Source organism: Salvelinus namaycush, unplaced genomic scaffold (assembly GCF_016432855.1).
Source record: "Salvelinus namaycush isolate Seneca unplaced genomic scaffold, SaNama_1.0 Scaffold1656, whole genome shotgun sequence".
NCBI classification, from domain to species: domain Eukaryota; kingdom Metazoa; phylum Chordata; class Actinopteri; order Salmoniformes; family Salmonidae; genus Salvelinus; species Salvelinus namaycush.
The window spans coordinates 1-20,902 of record NW_024058404.1 but is presented as its reverse complement, the minus strand read 5'-3'; the positions used below and the strand labels follow the sequence as shown (position 1 = coordinate 20,902).

At 47.2% G+C, this 20,902-nt stretch overlaps 1 protein-coding gene across 1 annotated transcript; it reads right to left on the bottom strand.

Moving 5' to 3' along the window:
• Positions 1 to 683, bottom strand: LOC120037257 (galactose-specific lectin nattectin-like). Its single transcript, XM_038983430.1, has one exon. The coding sequence runs from the start codon at positions 579 to 581 to the stop codon at positions 66 to 68; it is 516 nt and encodes a 171-aa protein (XP_038839358.1). The 5' UTR covers positions 582 to 683; the 3' UTR covers positions 1 to 65.
• Positions 684 to 20,902: the final 20,219 nt, after the last annotated feature.

The window sequence follows — 20,902 nt, the reverse complement described above, 5'->3', positions numbered from 1 at the left end:
GAGATTAAAAGGTTTGTATTTATTTATGGAAACCAAAGGCATCTTTGAACTAAAGACTCAGAGGTTCAGAGGCCGGGACGTGTGGCGCAGACAAAGGCAAACTTGTATGAGCAGAGTGTGTCGTTCCACAGCTTGTCATTCTGGTAGTTTGTGTGAACACAGTTCTCCGGATAGGGACCAACTCCATTATTGGGCTCACCTGAAGACCAGATCATGTAGACCACCTTGGAGCCGTCCGACCACATCCATCTCCCTTCCTTGTGGAGGTCACTCAGCCCGATCCAGGTATGGTGCTCAGCAGGGTCGAAGCTCTTGATCAGGTTTTTCACGAAGCTGAATTCACCTTTGTTGTTCACAGAGGCCAGGTTGGCTCCCTGGGTCACGCAGAAGGACTCTGCATCGGCCCAGTCCAGCTGAGAGGCGACGTACCTGAAGCAGCGGTTGTTGTAGCTGGACCAGCCCGGGGGACAGTCGGTATAATGAGGCTCTGAAAGCTCCCCCTCCTGGTCAGACACGGGAGTGCAGTGTAGAGCACCAACAGCCAGGCTGAGAAGACAGAGGAAGCGGAAGGGAACAGACATGGTGAAGAGGTTTCTGTTCCTGGTGAAGAGTCACTGAAGTAGACAGGAGAATGACTCTATAGTCCTGGGTTCTGGTCTGCAGCTCTGCTCCTGGGTTCTGGGCTGTTTGGGTAGGAAGGTATGTGGGCTGCAGTGGGTCCTTTTATCTCATGTTGAGAGGGTGGAGAGGAGTTCGCAGACAGGCCATTGGTAGATCATTATGTTCATTTGTCATTGAGAAGTGTTTTTCTCAATTCGATGTTTTCCATAAGCAGCATTTTCCAAGATAAGATGGTACTGCGACCATGACACGTAACCCAGTAGTTATATAAAATCTGCAGCTGTGGTCTTCCCATGTTATTTTTAGTTTGGTCCCAGGGCCACTATTCACAAAGCGTCTCAGAGTAGGAGTACTGATCTAGGATCAGGTCCACCACTCATATTCATTATGATTTATAAAACCACAACTCCTAGTTCAGTAGTCGTTCCTTTGTGAATACAGGCCCATATCTCAGTTACTAGAGGGTAGGGGGACATGTCAAACCAGTCCTTCCTTTGTGAATACAGACCCATATCTCAGTTACTAGAGGGTAGGGGACATGTCAAACCAGTCCTTCCTTTGTGAATACAAACCCATATCTCAGTTACTAGAGGGTAGGGGACATGTCAAACCAGTCCTTCCTTTGTGAATACAGACTCATATCTCAGTTACTAGAGGGTAGGGGACATGTCAAACCAGTCCTTCCTTTGTGAATACAGGCCCATATCTCAGTTACTGGAGGGTAGGGGGACATGTCAAACCAGTCCTTCCTTTGTGAATACAGGCCCATATCTCAGTTACTAGAGGGTAGGGGACATGTCAAACCAGTCCTTCCTTTGTGAATACAGACCCATATCTCAGTTACTAGAGGGTAGGGGACATGTCAAACCAGTCCTTCCTTTGTGAATACAGACTCATATCTCAGTTACTAGAGGGTAGGGGACATGTCAAACCAGTCCTTCCTTTGTGAATACAGACCCATATCTCAGTTACTAGAGGGTAGGGGACATGTCAAACCAGTCCTTCCTTTGTGAATACAGGCCCATATCTCAGTTACTGGAGGGTAGGGGGACATGTCAAACCAGTCCTTCCTTTGTGAATACAGGCCCATATCTCAGTTACTGGAGGGTAGGGGGACATGTCAAACCAGTCCTTCCTTTGTGAATACAGACCCATATCTCAGTTACTAGAGGGTAGGGGGACATGTCAAACCAGTCCTTCCTTTGTGAATACAGACCCATATCTCAGTTACTGGAGGGTAGGGGGACATGTCAAACCAGTCCTTCCTTTGTGAATACAGACTCATATCTCAGTTACTAGAGGGTAGGGGGACATGTCAAACCAGTCCTTCCTTTGTGAATACAGACCCATATCTCAGTTACTGGAGGGTAGGGGGACATGTCAAACCAGTCCTTCCTTTGTGAATACAGGCCCATATCTCAGTTACTAGAGGGTAGGGGGACATGTCAAACCAGTCCTTCCTTTGTGAATACAGGCCCATATCTCAGTTACTGGAGGGTAGGGGGACATGTCAAACCAGTCCTTCCTTTGTGAATACAGGCCCATATCTCAGTTACTGGAGGGTAGGGGGACATGTCAAACCAGTCCTTCCTTTGTGAATACAGACCCATATCTCAGTTACTGAAGGGTAGGGGGACATGTCAAACCAGTCCTTCCTTTGTGAATACAGGTCCATATCTCAGTTACTGGAGGGTAGGGGGACATGCCAAACCAGTCCTTCCTTTGTGAATACAGACTCATATCTCAGTTACTGGAGGGTAGGGGGACATGTCAAACCAGTCCTTCCTTTGTGAATACAGGCCCATATCTCAGTTACTGGAGGGTAGGGGGACATGTCAAACCAGTCCTTCCTTTGTGAATACAGACCCATATCTCAGTTACTGGAGGGTAGGGGGACATGTCAAACCAGTCCTTCCTTTGTGAATACAGACCCATATCTCAGTTACTAGAGGGTAGGGGGACATGTCAAACCAGTCCTTCCTTTGTGAATACAGACCCATATCTCAGTTACTAGAGGGTAGGGGGACATGTCAAACCAGTCCTTCCTTTGTGAATACAGACCCATATCTCAGTTACTAGAGGGTAGGGGACATGTCAAACCAGTCCTTCCTTTGTGAATACAGACCCATATCTCAGTTACTGGAGGGTAGGGGGACATGCCAAACCAGTCCTTCCTTTGTGAATACAGACCCATATCTCAGTTACTGGAGGGTAGGGGGACATGTCAAACCAGTCCTTCCTTTGTGAATACAGGCCCATATCTCAGTTACTAGAGGGTAGGGGGACATGTCAAACCAGTCCTTCCTTTGTGAATACAGACCCATATCTCAGTTACTGAAGGGTAGGGGGACATGTCAAACCAGTCCTTCCTTTGTGAATACAGGTCCATATCTCAGTTACTGGAGGGTAGGGGGACATGCCAAACCAGTCCTTCCTTTGTGAATACAGACTCATATCTCAGTTACTGGAGGGTAGGGGGACATGTCAAACCAGTCCTTCCTTTGTGAATACAGACCCATATCTCAGTTACTGGAGGATAGGGGGACATGTCAAACCAGTCCTTCCTTTGTGAATACAGGCCTATATCTCAGTTACTGGAGGGTAGGGGGACATGTCAAACCAGTCCTTCCTTTGTGAATACAGACCTATATCTCAGTTACTGGAGGGTAGGGGGACATGTCAAACCAGTCCTTCCTTTGTGAATACAGGCCCATATCTCAGTTACTGGAGGGTAGGGGGACATGTCAAACCAGTCCTTCCTTTGTGAATACAGGCCCATATCTCAGTTACTAGAGGGTAGGGGGACATGTCAAACCAGTCCTTCCTTTGTGAATACAGGCTCATATCTCAGTTACTAGAGGGTAGGGGGACATGTCAAACCAGTCCTTCCTTTGTGATGTTAACGAGCCATGTTTGCTGGATAGCTCTAACAGGTCTAACAGGATGAACCCACAGCCAGGCTCCAGTCAGCCAGCTGGATAGCTCTAACAGGTCTAACAGGGTGATCCCACAGCCAGGCTCTAGTCAGCCAGCTGGATAGCTCTAACAGGTCTAAAAGGGTGAACCCACAGCCAGGCTCTAGTCAGCCAGCTGGATAGCTCTAACAGGTCTAACAGGATGAACCCACAGCCAGACTCTAGTCAGCCAGCTGGATAGCTCTAACAGGTCTAACAGGGTGAACCCACAGCCAGACTCTAGTCAGCCAGCTGGATAGCTCTAACAGGTCTAACAGGATGAACCCACAGCCAGGCTCTAGTCAGCCAGCTGGATAGCTCTAACAGATCTAACAGGGTGAACCAACAGCCAGGCTCTAGTCAGCCAGCTGGATAGCTCTAACAGGTCTAACAGGGTGAACCCACAGCCAGACTCTAGTCAGCCAGCTGGATAGCTCTAACAGGTCTAACAGGGTGAACCCACAGCCAGACTCTAGTCAGCCAGCTGGATAGCTCTAACAGGTCTAACAGGGTGAACCCACAGCCAGGCTCTAGTCAGCCAGCTGGATAGCTCTAACAGGTCTAACAGGGTGAACCCACAGCCAGGCTCTAGTCAGCCAGCTGGATAGCTCTAACAGGTCTAACAGGGTGAACCCACCGCCAGGCTCTAGTCAGCCAGCTGGATAGCTCTAACAGGTCTAACAGGGTGAACCCACAGCCAGACTCTAGTCAGCCAGCTGGATAGCTCTAACAGGTCTAACAGGGTGAACCCACAGCCAGGCTCTGGTCAGCCAGCTGGATAGCTCTAACAGGTCTAACAGGATGAACCCACAGCCAGGCTCTGGTCAGCCAGCTGGATAGCTCTAACAGATCTAACAGGGTGAACCCACAGCCAGATTCTAGTCAGCCAGCTGGATAGCTCTAACAGGTCTAACAGGATGAACCCACAGCCAGACTCTAGTCAGCCAGCTGGATAGCTCTAACAGGTCTAACAGGGTGAACCCACAGCCAGGCTCTAGTCAGCCAGCTGGATAGCTCTAACAGGTCTAACAGGGTGAACCCACAGCCAGGCTCTAGTCAGCCAGCTGGATAGCTCTAACAGGTCTAACAGGGTGAACCCACAGCCAGGCTCTAGTCAGCCAGCTGGATAGCTCTAACAGGTCTAACAGGGTGAACCCACAGCCAGACTCTGGTCAGCCAGCTGGATAGCTCTAACAGGTCTAACAGGGTGAACCCACAGCCAGGCTCTAGTCAGCCAGCTGGATAGCTCTAACAGGTCTAACAGGGTGAACCCACAGCCAGGCTCTAGTCAGCCAGCTGGATAGCTCTAACAGGTCTAACAGGGTGAACCCACAGCCAGACTCTAGTCAGCCAGCTGGATAGCTCTAACAGGTCTAACAGGGTGAACCCACAGCCAGGCTCTAGTCAGCCAGCTGGATAGCTCTAACAGGTCTAACAGGGTGAACCCACCGCCAGGCTCTAGTCAGCCAGCTGGATAGCTCTAACAGGTCTAACAGGGTGAACCCACAGCCAGACTCTAGTCAGCCAGCTGGATAGCTCTAACAGGTCTAACAGGGTGAACCCACAGCCAGACTCTGGTCAGCCAGCTGGATAGCTCTAACAGGTCTAACAGGGTGAACCCACAGCCAGACTCTAGTCAGCCAGCTGGATAGCTCTAACAGGTCTAACAGGGTGAACCCACAGCCAGACTCTAGTCAGCCAGCTGGATAGCTCTAACAGGTCTAACAGGGTGAACCCACAGCCAGGCTCTAGTCAGCCAGCTGGATAGCTCTAACAGGTCTAACAGGGTGAACCCACAGCCAGACTCTGGTCAGCCAGCTGGATAGCTCTAACAGGTCTAACAGGGTGAACCCACAGCCAGACTCTAGTCAGGCAGCTGGATAGCTCTAACAGGTCTAACAGGGTGAACCCACAGCCAGACTCTAGTCAGCCAGCTGGATAGCTCTAACAGGTCTAACAGGGTGAACCCACAGCCAGGCTCTAGTCAGCCAGCTGGATAGCTCTAACAGGTCTAACAGGGTGAACCCACAGCCAGACTCTGGTCAGCCAGCTGGATAGTCTCTAACAGGTCTAACAGGGTGAACCCACAGCCAGACTCTAGTCAGCCAGCTGGATAGCTCTAACAGGTCTAACAGGATGAACCCACAGCCAGGCTCTAGTCAGCCAGCTGGATAGCTCTAACAGGTCTAACAGGGTGAACCCACAGCCAGACTCTGGTCAGCCAGCTGGATAGCTCTAACAGGTCTAACAGGGTGAACCCACAGCCAGGCTCTGGTCAGCCAGCTGGATAGCTCTAACAGGTCTAACAGGGTGAACCCACAGCCAGACTCTAGTCAGCCAGCTGGATAGCTCTAACAGGTCTAACAGGGTGAACCCACAGCCAGGCTCTAGTCAGCCAGCTGGATAGCTCTAACAGGTCTAACAGGGTGAACCCACAGCCAGACTCTGGTCAGCCAGCTGGATAGCTCTAACAGGTCTAACAGGGTGAACCCACAGCCAGGCTCTAGTCAGCCAGCTGGATAGCTCTAACAGATCTAACAGGGTGAACCCACAGCCAGACTCTAGTCAGCCAGCTGGGAGATGCTGCCACTCTAGCAGATCTAAGAGGATGATCCCACAGCCTTTGTTTGTTCGTTTGTTTGTGTTTGCGTCTTTCCTAGATCCTTAAACGCTGCCTTCTTCCCTTCAGAAATGCATGGCAACCTATTCCCTACGTAGGTGCTCTTCTTTTGACCAGCGCCTTATGGGCCTTGGTCAAAAGTAGTGCACTACATTTGTATAGGTAATAGGGTGCCGTTTGTGACACAGGGTTATGATGGTCAGCCTGGGTCTGTACAGATGGTCCTATAGACTGACTGATGCTGGGTTATGATGGTCAGCCTGGGTCTGTACAGATGGTCCTAATGACTGACTGATGCTGGGTTATGATGGTCAGCCTGGGTCTGTACAGATGGTTCCTAATGACTGACTGATGCTGGGTTATGATGGTCAGCCTGGGTCTGTACAGATGGTTCCTAATGACTGACTGATGCTGGGTTATGATGGTCAGCCTGGGTCTGTACAGATGGTTCCTAATGACTGACTGATGCTGGGTTATGATAGTCAGCCTGGGTCTGTACAGATGGTTCCTAATGACTGACTGATGCTGGGTTATGATGGTCAGCCTGGGTCTGTACAGATGGTTCCTAATGACTGACTGATGCTGGGTTATGATGGTCAGCCTGGGTCTGTACAGATGGTTCCTAATGACTGACTGATGCTGGGTTATGATGGTCAGCCTGGGTCTGTACAGATGGTCCTAATGACTGACTGATGCTGGGTCATGATGGTCAGCCTGTGTCTGTACAGATGTTTCCTAATGACTGACTGATGCTGGGTTATGATGGTCAGCCTGGGTCTGTACAGATGGTTCCTAATGACTGACTGATGCTGGATTTATGATGGTCAGCCTGGGTCTGTACAGATGGTTCCTAATGACTGACTGATGCTGGGTTATGATGGTCAGCCTGGGTCTGTACAGATGGTTCCTAATGACTGACTGATGCTGGGTTATGATGGTCAGCCTGGGTCTGTACAGATGGTTCCTAATGACTGACTGATGCTGGGTTATGATGGTCAGCCTAGGTCTGTACAGATGGTTCCTAATGACTGACTGATGCTGGGTTATGATGGTCAGCCTGGGTCTGTACAGATGGTTCCTAATGACTGACTGATGCTGGGTTATGATGGTCAGCCTAGGTCTGTACAGATGGTTCCTAATGACTGACTGATGCTGGGTTATGATGGTCAGCCTGGGTCTGTACAGATGGTTCCTAATGACTGACTGATGCTGGGTTATGACGGTCAGCCTGGGTCTGTACAGATGGTTCCTAATGACTGACTGATGCTGGGTTATGATGGTCAGCCTGGGTCTGTACAGATGGTTCCTAATGCCTGACTGATGCTGGGTTGTGATGGTCAGCCTGGGTCTGTACAGATGGTTCCTAATGACTGACTGATGCTGGGTCATGATGGTCGTTGTAAACTGAAGCAGCCAGGTCACTGGAGATCCAAGGCGATATTCCACATTCTCCCAGGTCCCCAGGACGTTGAGAGATGCTGTCCAAACCGTTCACTAGGGGGCAACGGTGAGTGTGATTATCATTAAATAGTCAGGTGCATGGGCGTGAACTGCATGCTCCGGCTCTGAGGGTTGTGTGTTCCAGCCCAGCGCAAGGAACTACTTTTAATTCAACCCTATCCTAAACATTAACCCTTACCTTAACCCTTACCTCAACCCTTACCTCAACCCTTACCTTAACCCTTACCTTAACCCTTACCTTAACCCTTACCTTAACCCTTACCTTATCCCTTACCTTAACCCTTACCTTAACCCTTACCTTAACCCTTACCTTAACCCTTACCTTAACCCTTACCTCAACCCTTACCTTAACCCTTACCTTAACCCTTACCTTAACCCTTACCTTAACCCTTACCTTAACCCTTACCTTAACCCTTACCTCAACCCTTACCTCAACCCTTACCTCAACCCTTACCTTAACCCTTACCTTAACCCTTACCTTAACCCTTACCTTAACCCTTACCTTAACCCTTACCTTAACCCTTACCTTAACCCTTTTCTTAACCCTTACCTTAACCCTTACCTTAACCCTTACCTTAACCCTTACCTTAACCCTTACCTTAACCCTTACCTTAACCCTTACCTTAACCTTAACCCTTACCTTAACCCTTACCTTAACTCTTACAAGCTGTCCACTCACAGAACACTACAGCCAAGGCTTCAGCCACCAAGCTGTCCACTCACAGAACACTACAGCCAAGGCTTCAGCCACCAAGCTGTCCACTCACAGAACACTATAGCCAAGGCTTCAGCCACCAAGCTGTCCACTCACAGAACACTACAGCTAAGGCTTCAGCCACCAAGCTGTCCACTCACAGAACACTATAGCTAAGGCTTCAGCCACCAAGCTGTCCACTCACAGAACACTATAGCTAAGGCTTCAGCCACCAAGCTGTCCACTCACAGAACACTATAGCTAAGGCTTCAGCCACCAAGCTGTCCACTCACAGAACACTATAGCTAAGGCTTCAGCCACCAAGCTGTCCACTCACAGAACACTATAGCTAAGGCTTCAGTCACCATGCTGTCCACTCACAGAACACTATAGCCAAGGCTTCAGTCACCAAGCTGTCCACTCACAGAACACTATAGCTAAGGCTTCAGCCACCATGCTGTCCACTCACAGAACACTATAGCTAAGGCTTCAGCCACCAAGCTGTCCACTCACAGAACACTATAGCTAAGGCTTCAGCCACCAAGCTGTCCACTCACAGAACACTATAGCCAAGGCTTCAGCCACCATGCTGTCCACTCACAGAACACTACAGCTAAGGCTTCAGCCACCAAGCTGTCCACTCACAGAACACTATAGCCAAGGCTTCAGCCACCAAGCTGTCCACTCACAGAACACTATAGCTAAGGCTTCAGTCACCATGCTGTCCACTCACAGAACACTATAGCTAAGGCTTCAGCCACCATGCTGTCCACTCACAGAACACTATAGCTAAGGCTTCAGTCACCAAGCTGTCCACTCACAGAACACTATAGCCAAGGCTTCAGCCCCCATGCTGTCCACTCACAGAACACTATAGCTAAGGCTTCAGCCACCATGCTGTCCACTCACAGAACACTACAGCTAAGGCTTCAGCCACCATGCTGTCCACTCACAGAACACTATAGCCAAGGCTTCAGTCACCAAGCTGTCCACTCACAGAACACTATAGCCAAGGCTTCAGCCACCATGCTGTCCACTCACAGAACACTATAGCCAAGGCTTCAGCCACCATGCTGTCCACTCACAGAACACTATAGCCAAGGCTTCAGCCACCATGCTGTCCACTCACAGAACACTATAGCTAAGGCTTCAGCCACCATGCTGTCCACTCACAGAACACTATAGCTAAGGCTTCAGCCCCCAAGCTGTCCACTCACAGAACACTATAGCTAAGGCTTCAGTCACCAAGCTGTCCACTCACAGAACACTATAGCTAAGCATTTTGGGTAAATGGCCCAAGCTTTTCTTGTAAAAGACAGGTTTTTACTTTGCGTGACCTGTCTTTGTCTGCGCCATCTAGGATTGTTACTTTGTCTTTATTCTTTAGAGAGGGATCAACGGTTAACCTGAACCAGCATTCTCCCTGCTCTAAACTCTCACCCTGAATATTGTGTTGTGTGAATTATTGATTACAATATATCTAGATGGTATCAATCTCTTAGGAACAGACCCTGTTGGTAATGGACCCTGTTGGTAATCGACCTTGTTGGTAATGATCGGAATTTATGTTTTCCGCTTTAGTCGCCTAGCGCCTATTGCCCAGGGCCCAGCGCCCAGAGCCCAGCGCCCAGTGCCCAGCGACCAGCGCTCAGCCCCCATAGCCCAGCGCCCAGAGCCCAGAGCCCAGAGCCCAGAGCCCAGAACCCAGAGCCCAGAACCCACTTCCAAAACACACAGACAATAGTTTATGTTTTAGTGGCTTTCCTTTTTATAAAGGCATTTATTTTCTTTGTCTGCGTTACCTAGGAACAGAAGAGCCGTAAATGGAAACACTCAACATCATTCTCCCTAAGTTCTCACCTTACTATTGTGTTGTCTGAAGTGTTGATTACAGGATGTCGAGATGGTTGCAACATAGAGATTATATGTCTAGATCAGGGATCAACTAGAATCAGTCGAGGGATGATTATTTTCTTGAGCACATGGGGCCGGAACATAATTACAAATCTTTTGTAGACTGCTAAACATAATCATTTAAAAACGTTCTTACATTTTTTATCCAATCACGTGTCTCTCTATTATAAGTGGGAATACTTAGGAACTGATTTCAAGAATTAAAATGACTAGGAACTGATTTCCTGGTGTTTTTATAACAATGAAAATGATCCAAAAAAGAATTGTGATGGGCCCTGTTGGGGATGGACCCTGTTGGGGACGGACCCTGCTGGGGACGGACCCTGCTGGGGATGGACCAACTGGGTATATTCTGTTGAGGATATACCGGTGGTCGGACCCATCTATGTGAAGCTAGCCACAATAAGGATTAGCCGCAAAGTGGAATTTGCGGTTGGCCTTCAAAATAAAAGTATTCAATTGACAGTGATGCAAATGAATACAAATAGTGTAATTAAGCCATAATTGAATAGATCATGCTAAAACGAGGTTAGAATGTTGTTATATAAAATCAACAAAAGACAATAATTTGTTAATTTGAGAAATAATCTATTGAAATCACACTGGATGTATTTAACTGTACATATTGTGTACAGTTGCACTGTACACAATATGAATTGTGGATCAACGACATGGGGTATCAGTCTACTCAGTGACACCCAGAGGACATTAGCATCGTAGCTCTTATTGCGGGACTCTGAAACAACTGTGAATTGAGACACATTTTTTGTACCAGTCAACCAACTATGTGTATTGAACACTTTTCCAGAGGAAAAACAGTGCAACTTGGATGTTTTGCAGTCTGAGAACTCTGAAGAAGACTTTTGGGGAAAAGGTACTTGAGTACAGAGTAGACTGTTACCCCATTTCATTGATCCCCAATCCAACCTTGTTTAACATTATCTAGTCTATGGCATGATTCCACCAATTGTAACCTTCTGCGTCACTTTCAACGAGGGACTTTTATTTTGAAGGAGAACTGCAAATTCCAACATTGCGGCTAGCTTCACAACACATAACCCGGTCCGGTCAAGCCAGAAGAAGCTAGGTGGCTGCTTATTTATTTAACCTTTTTATAAACAAGGTAAGTCAGTTAAGAACAAATTCTTATTTACAATGACGGCCTACCAAAAGGCCCTCCTGCGGGGACGGGGGCTGAGATTTAAAAATATCACCTTATCTTGGAAAATGCTGCTTATGGAAAATATCAAATTGAACCAAACACTTCTCAATGAGAAATGAACATAATGATCTACCATTGGCCTGTCTGCCAACTCGCCTGGCGCAGTGGTCTAATGCACTGCATCTCAGGGCTTAGAGGCGTCGCTACAGACCCTGGTTCGATTCCAGGCTGTATCACAGTGGTCTAAGGCACTGCATCTCAGGGCTTAGAGGCGTCGCTACAGACCCTGGTTCGATTCCAAGTCGTATCACAACAGGCTGTGATTAGGAGTCCCATAGGGTGGCGCACAATTGGCCAAGCGTCGTCCGGGTTTGGCCCAGGGTAGGCTGTCATTGTAAATAAGAATTTGTTCTTAGCTGACTTGCCTAGTTAAATAAAGGTTAAATAAAAATGTATAAATAAATATAATAAATGCACATGATACACATGAAGGACAACAATGTACCTTACTACCTCTGCCCTGGATTACAGACCTCTGCCCTGGATTACAGACCTCTGCCCTGGATTACAGACCTCTGCCCTGGATTACAGACCTCTGCCCTGGATTACAGACCTCTGTCTGCACGTGACCCTGTCTTTTGCCTGCCCCTTTCTGTCTGGTCAATACACTTCTGTGAATCTGTGTGCATCTGGGTCTTATCCTGAGTGCTGATGTATAAGGTGTGGGCTCTGGTCAACAGTAGTGCACTGTTTCAGGAATAGGGTGCCATTTGGGATTCAAACAATGACTCACCAGTCAGTTGAACTGTTTTTATTCTATTGCAGATAGTAACAGGACGACTGCTGTTTATAGCTGCTGTTGATGATGGGTACTTGCTTGTGTCACGACTTCCACCGAAGTCGGTCCCTCTCCTTGTTCGGAGGGCGCCGTTCGGCGGTCGACGTCACCGACCTTCTAGCCATCGCTGATCCTCTTTTCATTTTCCATTGGTTTTGTCTTGTCTTGTATTACACCTGGTTCCAATCTCATCAATTACATGTTGTGTATTTAACCCTCTGTTTCATGTCCTTGTTTCATGTCCTCATCGGTGATTGTTTATTGTATGTATTGATGTAAGTTATGTTCTGGTGTGCGACGGGTTTTACACCCACTTATTTTGTATATTGTGGTTTTCTGAGTTTTTTTGTATATTCATTGAACTGTTCCCGTTTATACCAAGTTCTCTCTCCTGCGCCTGACTGCCCTGCCACCAGCACGTACCCGTTACAGATCTCAGGGCGATGATGAGTGATGGAAGGAGTAGGTTGCTCTGCACTGGCCGAGGTGACGTGGACTTGTCCTCGTAGCTAACGAACATGTACCACAAACACATGCTGTAAACACATCACATAGCTGATCTAGTTTATAGATTAATGTTGCTGGGCCCAACACATAGCTGATCTAGTTTATAGATTAATGTTGCTGGGCCCAACACATAGCTGATCTAGTTTATAGATTAATGTTGCTGGGCCCAACACATAGCTGATCTAGTTTATAGATTAATGTTGCTGGGCCCAACATATAGCTGATCTAGTTTATAGATTAATGTTGCTGGGCCCAACACATAGCTGATCTAGTTTATAGATTAATGTTGCTGGGCCCAACACATAGCTGATCTAGTTTATAGATTAATGTTGCTGGGCCCAACACATAGCTGATCTAGTTTATAGATTAATGTTGCTGGGCCCAACACATAGCTGATCTAGTTTATAGATTAATGTTGCTGGGCCCAACACATAGCTGATCTAGTTTATAGATTAATGTTGCTGGGCCCAACACATAGCTGATCTAGTTTATAGATTAATGTTGCTGGGCCCAACACATAGCTGATCTAGTTTATAGATTAATGTTGCTGGGCCCAACACATAGCTGATCTAGTTTATAGATTAATGTTGCTGGGCCCAAAACATAGCTGATCTAGTTTATAGATTAATGTTGCTGGGCCCAACACATAGCTGATCTAGTTTATAGATTAATGTTGCTGGGCCCAACACATAGCTGATCTAGTTTATAGATTAATGTTGCTGGGCCCAACACATAGCTGATCTAGTTTATAGATTAATGTTGCTGGGCCCAACACATAGCTGATCTAGTTTATAGATTAATGTTGCTGGGCCCAACACATAGCTGATCTAGTTTATAGATTAATGTTGCTGGGCCCAACACATAGCTGATCTAGTTTATAGATTAATGTTGCTGGGCCAAACACATAGCTGATCTAGTTTATAGATTAATGTTGCTGGGCCCAAAACATAGCTGATCTAGTTTATAGATTAATGTTGCTGGGCCCAACACATAGCTGATCTAGTTTATAGATTAATGTTGCTGGGCCCAACACATATCTGATCTAGTTTATAGATGAATGTTTCTGAATATATTGAGGTGGAAGGTGACCTGCAGTCTGTAAATATATTGGGGTGGAAGATGACCTGCAGTGTGTAAATATATTGAGGTGGAAGGTGACCTGCAGTCTGTAAATATATTGAGGTGGAAGGTGACCTGCAGTGTGTAAATATATTGAGGTGGAAGGTGACCTGCAGTGTGTAAATATATTGAGGTGGAAGCTGACCTGCAGTGTGTAAATATATTGAGGTGGAAGCTGACCTGCAGTATGTAAATATATTGAGGTGGAAGGTGACCTGCAGTGTGTAAATATATTGAGGTGGAAGGTGACCTGCAGTGTGTAAATATATTGAGGTGGAAGCTGACCTGCAGTGTGTAAATATATTGAGGTGGAAGCTGACCTGCAGTGTGTAAATATATTGAGGTGGAAGGTGACCTGCAGTGTGTAAATATATTGAGGTGGAAGGTGACCTGCAGTGTGTAAATATATTGAGGTGGAAGGTGACCTGCAGTGTGTAAATATATTGAGGTGGAAGGTGACCTGCAGTGTGTAAATATATTGAGGTGGAAGGTGAAACCACAGAGTGAAACCCTGTGTATTTTCAAGTATTGTGGTGGCAGCATCATGTTATGGGTATGCTTGTCATCAGCAGGGACTGGGGAGTTTGTCAGGATAAAAATAAATATGAAAAGGAGCAAAGCCCAGGTAAAAAGAGAGGAAAACCTACCTCAGACTTCTGAAAACCTAACCTGTGACAGGCCCAGGTCAAAAGTAGTGCACTATATAGGGAATAGGGCCCAGGTCAAAAGTAGTGCACTATATAGGGAATAGGGCCCTGGTCTATAGTAGTACCACTATATAGGGAATAGGGCCCTGGTCTATAGTAGTACCACTATATAGGGAATAGGGTGCCATTTGTGACGTAGTGGGAGTGCAGTGTCGCAGGGTTTTGAATAAACAGAGCAGGATAATTATTCTGCATGAACATCTTCTATAAACATGAAATACATAAACATTGAACTCTGAATAATAACACTGACGGCAGCTCATTCCAACAGATCACAGCGGCAGACAATACGCTTGCTACAAGCTACCCACAGAGGTGGCAATGATGTAAACAGACTCATTTTCAATGGCTCTCTAACCCTGTTCCTGGAGAGCTACCCTCCTGCAAGGTTTTAGACTCTTCACATTGGGGAATGAAGTCATGTTTTCAATGGCTCTCCAACCCTGTTCCTGGAGAGCTACCCTCCTGCAAGGTTTTAGACTCTTCACATTGGGGAATGAAGTCATGTTTTCAGTGGCTCTCTAACCCTGTTCCTGGAGAGCCACCCTCCTGCAAGGTTTTAGACTCTTCACATTGGGGAATGAAGTCATGTTTTCAATGGCTCTCCAACCCTGTTCCTGGAGAGCCACCCTCCTGCAAGGTTTTAGACTCTTCACATTGGGGAATGAAGTCATGTTTTCAATGGCTCTCTAACCCTGTTCCTGGAGAGCTACCCTCCTGCAAGGTTTTAGACTCTTCACATTGGGGAATGAAGTCATGTTTTCAATGGCTGTGGCCAACAAATAGCATCCTATTCTCTATATAAAGCCCTATGGGCTCTGTTTCACAGTAGTGCACTATATAGGGAATAGGGTGCCATAGGGCTCTGTTTCACAGTAGTGCACTATATAGCGAATAGGGTGCCATAGGGCACTGTTTCACAGTAGTGCACTATATAGTGAATAGGGTGCCATAGGGCTCTGTTTCAAAGTAGTGCACTATATAGGGAATAGGGTGCCATAGGGCTCTGTTTCAAAGTAGTGCACTATATAGCGAATAGGGTGCCATAGGGCTCTGTTTCAAAGTAGTGCACTATATAGCGAATAGGGTGCCATTTGGAACGCAGGCATGGAGGTGCTCATGTTGTCCTCCATTTTGTTTTACCATTACAGGACCAGTGGTGACCATACCTGATGAATATAAGACATGTTGTCCTCCATTTTGTTTTACCATTACAGGACCAGTGGTGACCATAGCTGATGAATATAAGACATGTTGTCCTCCATTTTGTTTTACCATTACAGAACCAGTGGTGACCATAGCTGATGAATATAAGACATGCTGGGAATGTAGAAAAGTACTCATACACACAGTACATGAATTACACAGGGGTAAAATATTACAAACATTTAACATCTATACTGACGATAAGACTATTCCACAGAGTCTTAAATGTATAATATTTCATGCAAATGCAAAAACACATTGATGAACGCAGGCGATCAGCACTGCATTGTAGGCCGTGTTCACAACGCCACACTATTCCCTATATAGTGCACTACTTTTGACAAGACTTATATCAAAGTAGTGCGCTACATAGTGAATAGGGTGCCATTTGGGACTTCCATTTAAAGTAGTAATCACTGGAGAGTTGACAAGTTTAAAATTAAATTCATTTGTACTTTTCAGAGAGTTCAGTTCAGAGTTCAGTTTTCAACAAAGGGACAAGTCAAGTAGATCCTTTCACCGCCTCCTCCACTTTTCCCCACTAGCTACAGTTATTATAAAGGTTTTGTTCTGTTATCTCTAACCTAAAAAATAGATCATTTTAAATTAAAAAAAGCCTTGCAGGAATACTGGTGTTAGTCCCGTTAATGTTTCAGGCTCACCTCCTTCCACATTTATTCAATCAAAAAGGTCATCAGTCATAAGTCAGTGGCAGCCGGGTCAGCAGCCAGGTGAGCAGCCAGGTAAGCAGCCAGGTAAGCCTGATGGACAGTTCCATCAATCAGAGGTTTCAGAAGCTGAAGAGTTTGTCTGCGTCTGCCAGGTCTGTGTGTTTGGAATATTTTAAGCGCCTTGCTGAAACACTGGCTGTAATTCATTTTTTTTTCTTCTCAAGATCATCTGCTCTCACAGTTGATCAGTATCAATTGATCGTGAGGCCTAATCCAATCTGAATCCAATAAATTAGTCAATCTCCCCATCTAAGTCAGTGCCATGTCTCAGTTCTCCGACATCACCCTGATTAACACTATCACCAATCACAGGCCTCAGTTGAAGAGTGTGTCTGTATTGGCTGTTTCAGGTCTGTGTGTTTAAAAGCCTCGTCACCAAACCAAAATGAAACAAATCCAGCATTTTGAAGAGTGTGTAGACTTGCAGTTTGTCTGTTTTATCTGTTGGGGGTCGTAATCTGCTGGGTCCCATCCCCAGTCACACCCCCAGTCCCATCCCCAGTACCATCCCCAGTACCATCCCCAGTACTATCCCCAGGCCCATCCCCAGTCCCATCCCCAGTCCCATCCCCAGGCCCCAGTCCCAGTCCCATCCCCAGGCCCCAGTCCCATCCCCAGGCCCCAGTCCCATCCCCCAGTCCCAGTCACACCCCCAGTCCCATCCCCAGGCCCCAGTCCCATCCCCAGGCCCCAGTCCCATCCCCAGGCCCCAGTCCCAGTCACACCCCCAGTCCCATCCCCAGGCCCCAGTCCCAGTCCCATCCCCAGGCCCCAGTCCCAGTCCCATCCCCAGGCCCCAGTCGCAGTCCCATCCCCAGGCCCCAGTCACACCCCCAGTCCCATCCCCAGAACCCAGTCCCAGTCACACCCCCAGGCCCCAGTCCCATCCCCAGGCCCCAGTCCCATCCCCAGGCCCCAGTCCCATCCCCAGACCCCAGTCCCATCCCCAGGCCCCAGTCCCATCCCCAGGCCCCAGTCCCATCCCCAGGCCCCAGTCCCAGTCCCATCCCCAGGCCCCAGTCCTATCCCCAGGCCCCAGTCCCAGTCCCACCCCCAGTCCCAGTCTTGTCCCTGTCCCGGCCTTGTCCCAGTCGCAGTCCTGTCAGAGTTCCAGTCTTGTCCCAGTCCCAGTCTTGTCCCAGTCCCAGTCTTGTCCCAGTCTTGTCCCAGTCCCAGTCTTGTCCCAGTCCCAGTCTTGTCCCAGTCCCAGTCCCAGTCTTGTCCCAGTCTTGTCCCAGTCCCAGTCTTGTCCCAGCCCCAGTCTTGTCCCAGTCCCAGTCTTGTCCCAGTCTTGTCCCAGTCCCAGTCTTATCCCAGTCCCAGTCTTGTCCCAGTCCCAGTCTTGTCTCAGTCTTGTCCCAGTTTTGTCCCAGTCCCAGTCTTGTCCCAGTCTTAGTATTGTCCCAGTCCCAGTCTTGTCCCAGTCCCAGTCCCAGTATTATCCCTGTTTTGTCCCAGTATTGTCCCAGAATTGTCCTTGTCTGCTTCATGAAGAGATTAATGTGTTTAAAATCCAAATGAGCTGGTTAGTCCCAATCCCAGTCCACGTCCTCCCCTTCCCTCAGCTCAGATATTGGTGGTGGACTGTGTATGTGTGCGTGTGTGTGTGTGTGTGTGTGTGTGTGTGTGTGTGTGTGTGCGCGTAAGTGTGTGTGTGTGTGTGTTTGTGCGTAGGTATGTGTGTGTTTGTGCGTAAGTGTGTGGTGTCAGATTTTAGTGGTAATAGAGTGTGTGGTGTCAGATATTAGTGGTAATAGAGTGTGTGGTGTCAGATATTAGTGGTAATAGAGTGTGTGGTGTCAGATATTAGTGGTAATAGAGAGTGTGGTGTCAGATATTAGTGGTAACAGAGTGTGTGGTGTCAGATATTAGTGGTAATAGAGAGTGTGGTGTCAGATATGAGTGGTAATAGAGAGTGTGGTGTCAGATATTAGTGGTAATAGAGTGTGTGGTGTCAGATAAGAGTGGTAATAGAGTGTGTGGTGTCAGATATTAGTGGTATTAGAGTGTGTGGTGTCAGATATTAGTGGTATTAGAGTGTGTGGTGTCAGATATTAGTGGTATTAGAGAGTGTGGTGTCAGATATTAGTGGTAATAGAGTGTGTGGTGTCAGATATTAGTGGTAATAGAGTGTGTGGTGTCAGATATTAGTGGTAATAGAGTGTGTGGTGTCAGATTTTAGTGGTAATAGAGTGTGTGGTGTCAGATATTAGTGGTAATAGAATGTGTGGTGTCAGATTTTAGTGGTAATAGAGAGTGTGGTGTCAGATAAGAGTGGTAATAGAGTGTGTGGTGTCAGATATGAGTGGTAATAGAGAGTGTGGTGTCAGATAAGAGTGGTAATAGAGTGTGTGGTGTCAGATATTAGTGGTAATAGAGTGTGTGGTGTCAGATATTAGTGGTAATAGAGAGTGTGGTGTCAGATATTAGTGGTAATAGAGAGTGTGGTGTCAGATATGAGTGGTAATAGAGAGTGTGGTGTCAGATAAGAGTGGTAATAGAGTGTGTGGTGTCAGATAAGAGTGGTAATAGAGTGTGTGGTGTCAGATATTAGTGGTATTAGAGTGTGTGGTGTCAGATTTTAGTGGTATTAGAGTGTGTGGTGTCAGATATTAGTGGTATTAGAGAGTGTGGTGTCAGATATTAGTGGTAATAGTGTGTGGTGTCAGATATTAGTGGTAATAGAGTGTGTGGTGTCAGATATTAGTGGTAATAGAGTGTGTGGTGTCAGATTTTAGTGGTAATAGAGTGTGTGGTGTCAGATATTAGTGGTAATAGAATGTGTGGTGTCAGATTTTAGTGGTAATAGAGAGTGTGGTGTCAGATTTTAGTGGTAATAGAGAGTGTGGTGTCAGATATTAGTGGTAATAGAGTGTGTGGTGTCAGATATTAGTGGTAATAGTGTGTGTGGTGTCAGATATTAGTGGTAATAGAGAGTGTGGTGTCAGATTTTAGTGGTAATAGAGAGTGTGGTGTCAGATAAGAGTGGTAATAGAGAGTGTGGTGTCAGATTTTAGTGGTAATAGAGAGTGTGGTGTCAGATTTTAGTGGTAATAGAGAGTGTGGTGTCAGATATTAGTGGTAATAGAGTGTGTGGTGTCAGATATTAGTGGTAATAGAGAGTGTGGTGTCAGATATTAGTGGTAATAGAGTGTGTGGTGTCAGATAAGAGTGGTAATAGAGAGTGTGGTGTCAGATTTTAGTGGTAATAGAGAGTGTGGTGTCAGATTTTAGTGGTAATAGAGAGTGTGGTGTCAGATATTAGTGGTAATAGAGTGTGTGGTGTCAGATATTAGTGGTAATAGAGAGTGTGGTGTCAGATATTAGTGGTAATAGAGTGTGTGGTGTCAGATATTAGTGGTAATAGAGAGTGTGGTGTCAGATATTAGTGGTAATAGAGAGTGTGGTGTCAGATATTAGTGGTAATAGAGTGTGTGGTGTCAGATATTAGTGGTAATAGAATGTGTAGTTGAGAAGTTCTCCATGCGTATGCGCACCACCTTCTCCTGTGGGGGCGGAGGGTAGAGGAACCGGCAGGTGAACACCTGGCGACAGGCCTTCCGGAAGTTCTCTGACAGGAAGGCGTACAGGATGGGGTTGATGCAGGAGTTCCCGTACGCCAGGCAGTGGGAGATGATCCGCAACGCGAAGGAGGCATCGTTGAGCGGGAACACGCCAAACTCCACCCACATGGCGACGATGTGATGAGGCATCCAACAGGTCAGGAAGGCTGCGACCACCAGGAGGACCGTCTGGGCTGTCTGGAGGAGGAGGTGGGAGGAGGGGGAGAGGGGGAGGGGGGGGGATCACAGGGAGGAGGGGGGAGAGGGGAGGGGGGAGGAGGGGGGAGAGGGGGGGGGGGGAGGTTGGGGAGGATGGGGGAGAGGGGAGGGGGGAGGAGGAGGAGGGGAGAGGGGGACGAGGGGGGAAGAGGGGGAGGGTGGAGTGGGGGAGGGGGAGGGGGGGGGAGAAGAGGAGAGGAGAAAAAATTACCATTAACATGTCTTTACAGTCCCTTCCCTGATGACCAGTAACAACATGTCTTTACAGTCCCTGATGACCAGTAACAACATGTCTTTACAGTCTCTGATGTCCAGTAACAACATGTCTTTACAGTCCCTGATGACCAGTAACAACATGTCTTTACAGTCCCTGATGACCAGTAACAACATGTCTTTACAGTCCCTGATGTCCAGTAACAACATGTCTTTACATTCCCTGATGACCAGTAACAACATGTCTTTACAGTCCCTGATGACCAGTAACAACATGTCTTTACAGTCCCTGATGACCAGTAACAACATGTCTTTACAGTCCCTGATGACCAGTAACAACATGTCTTTACAGTCCCTGATGACCAGTAACAAC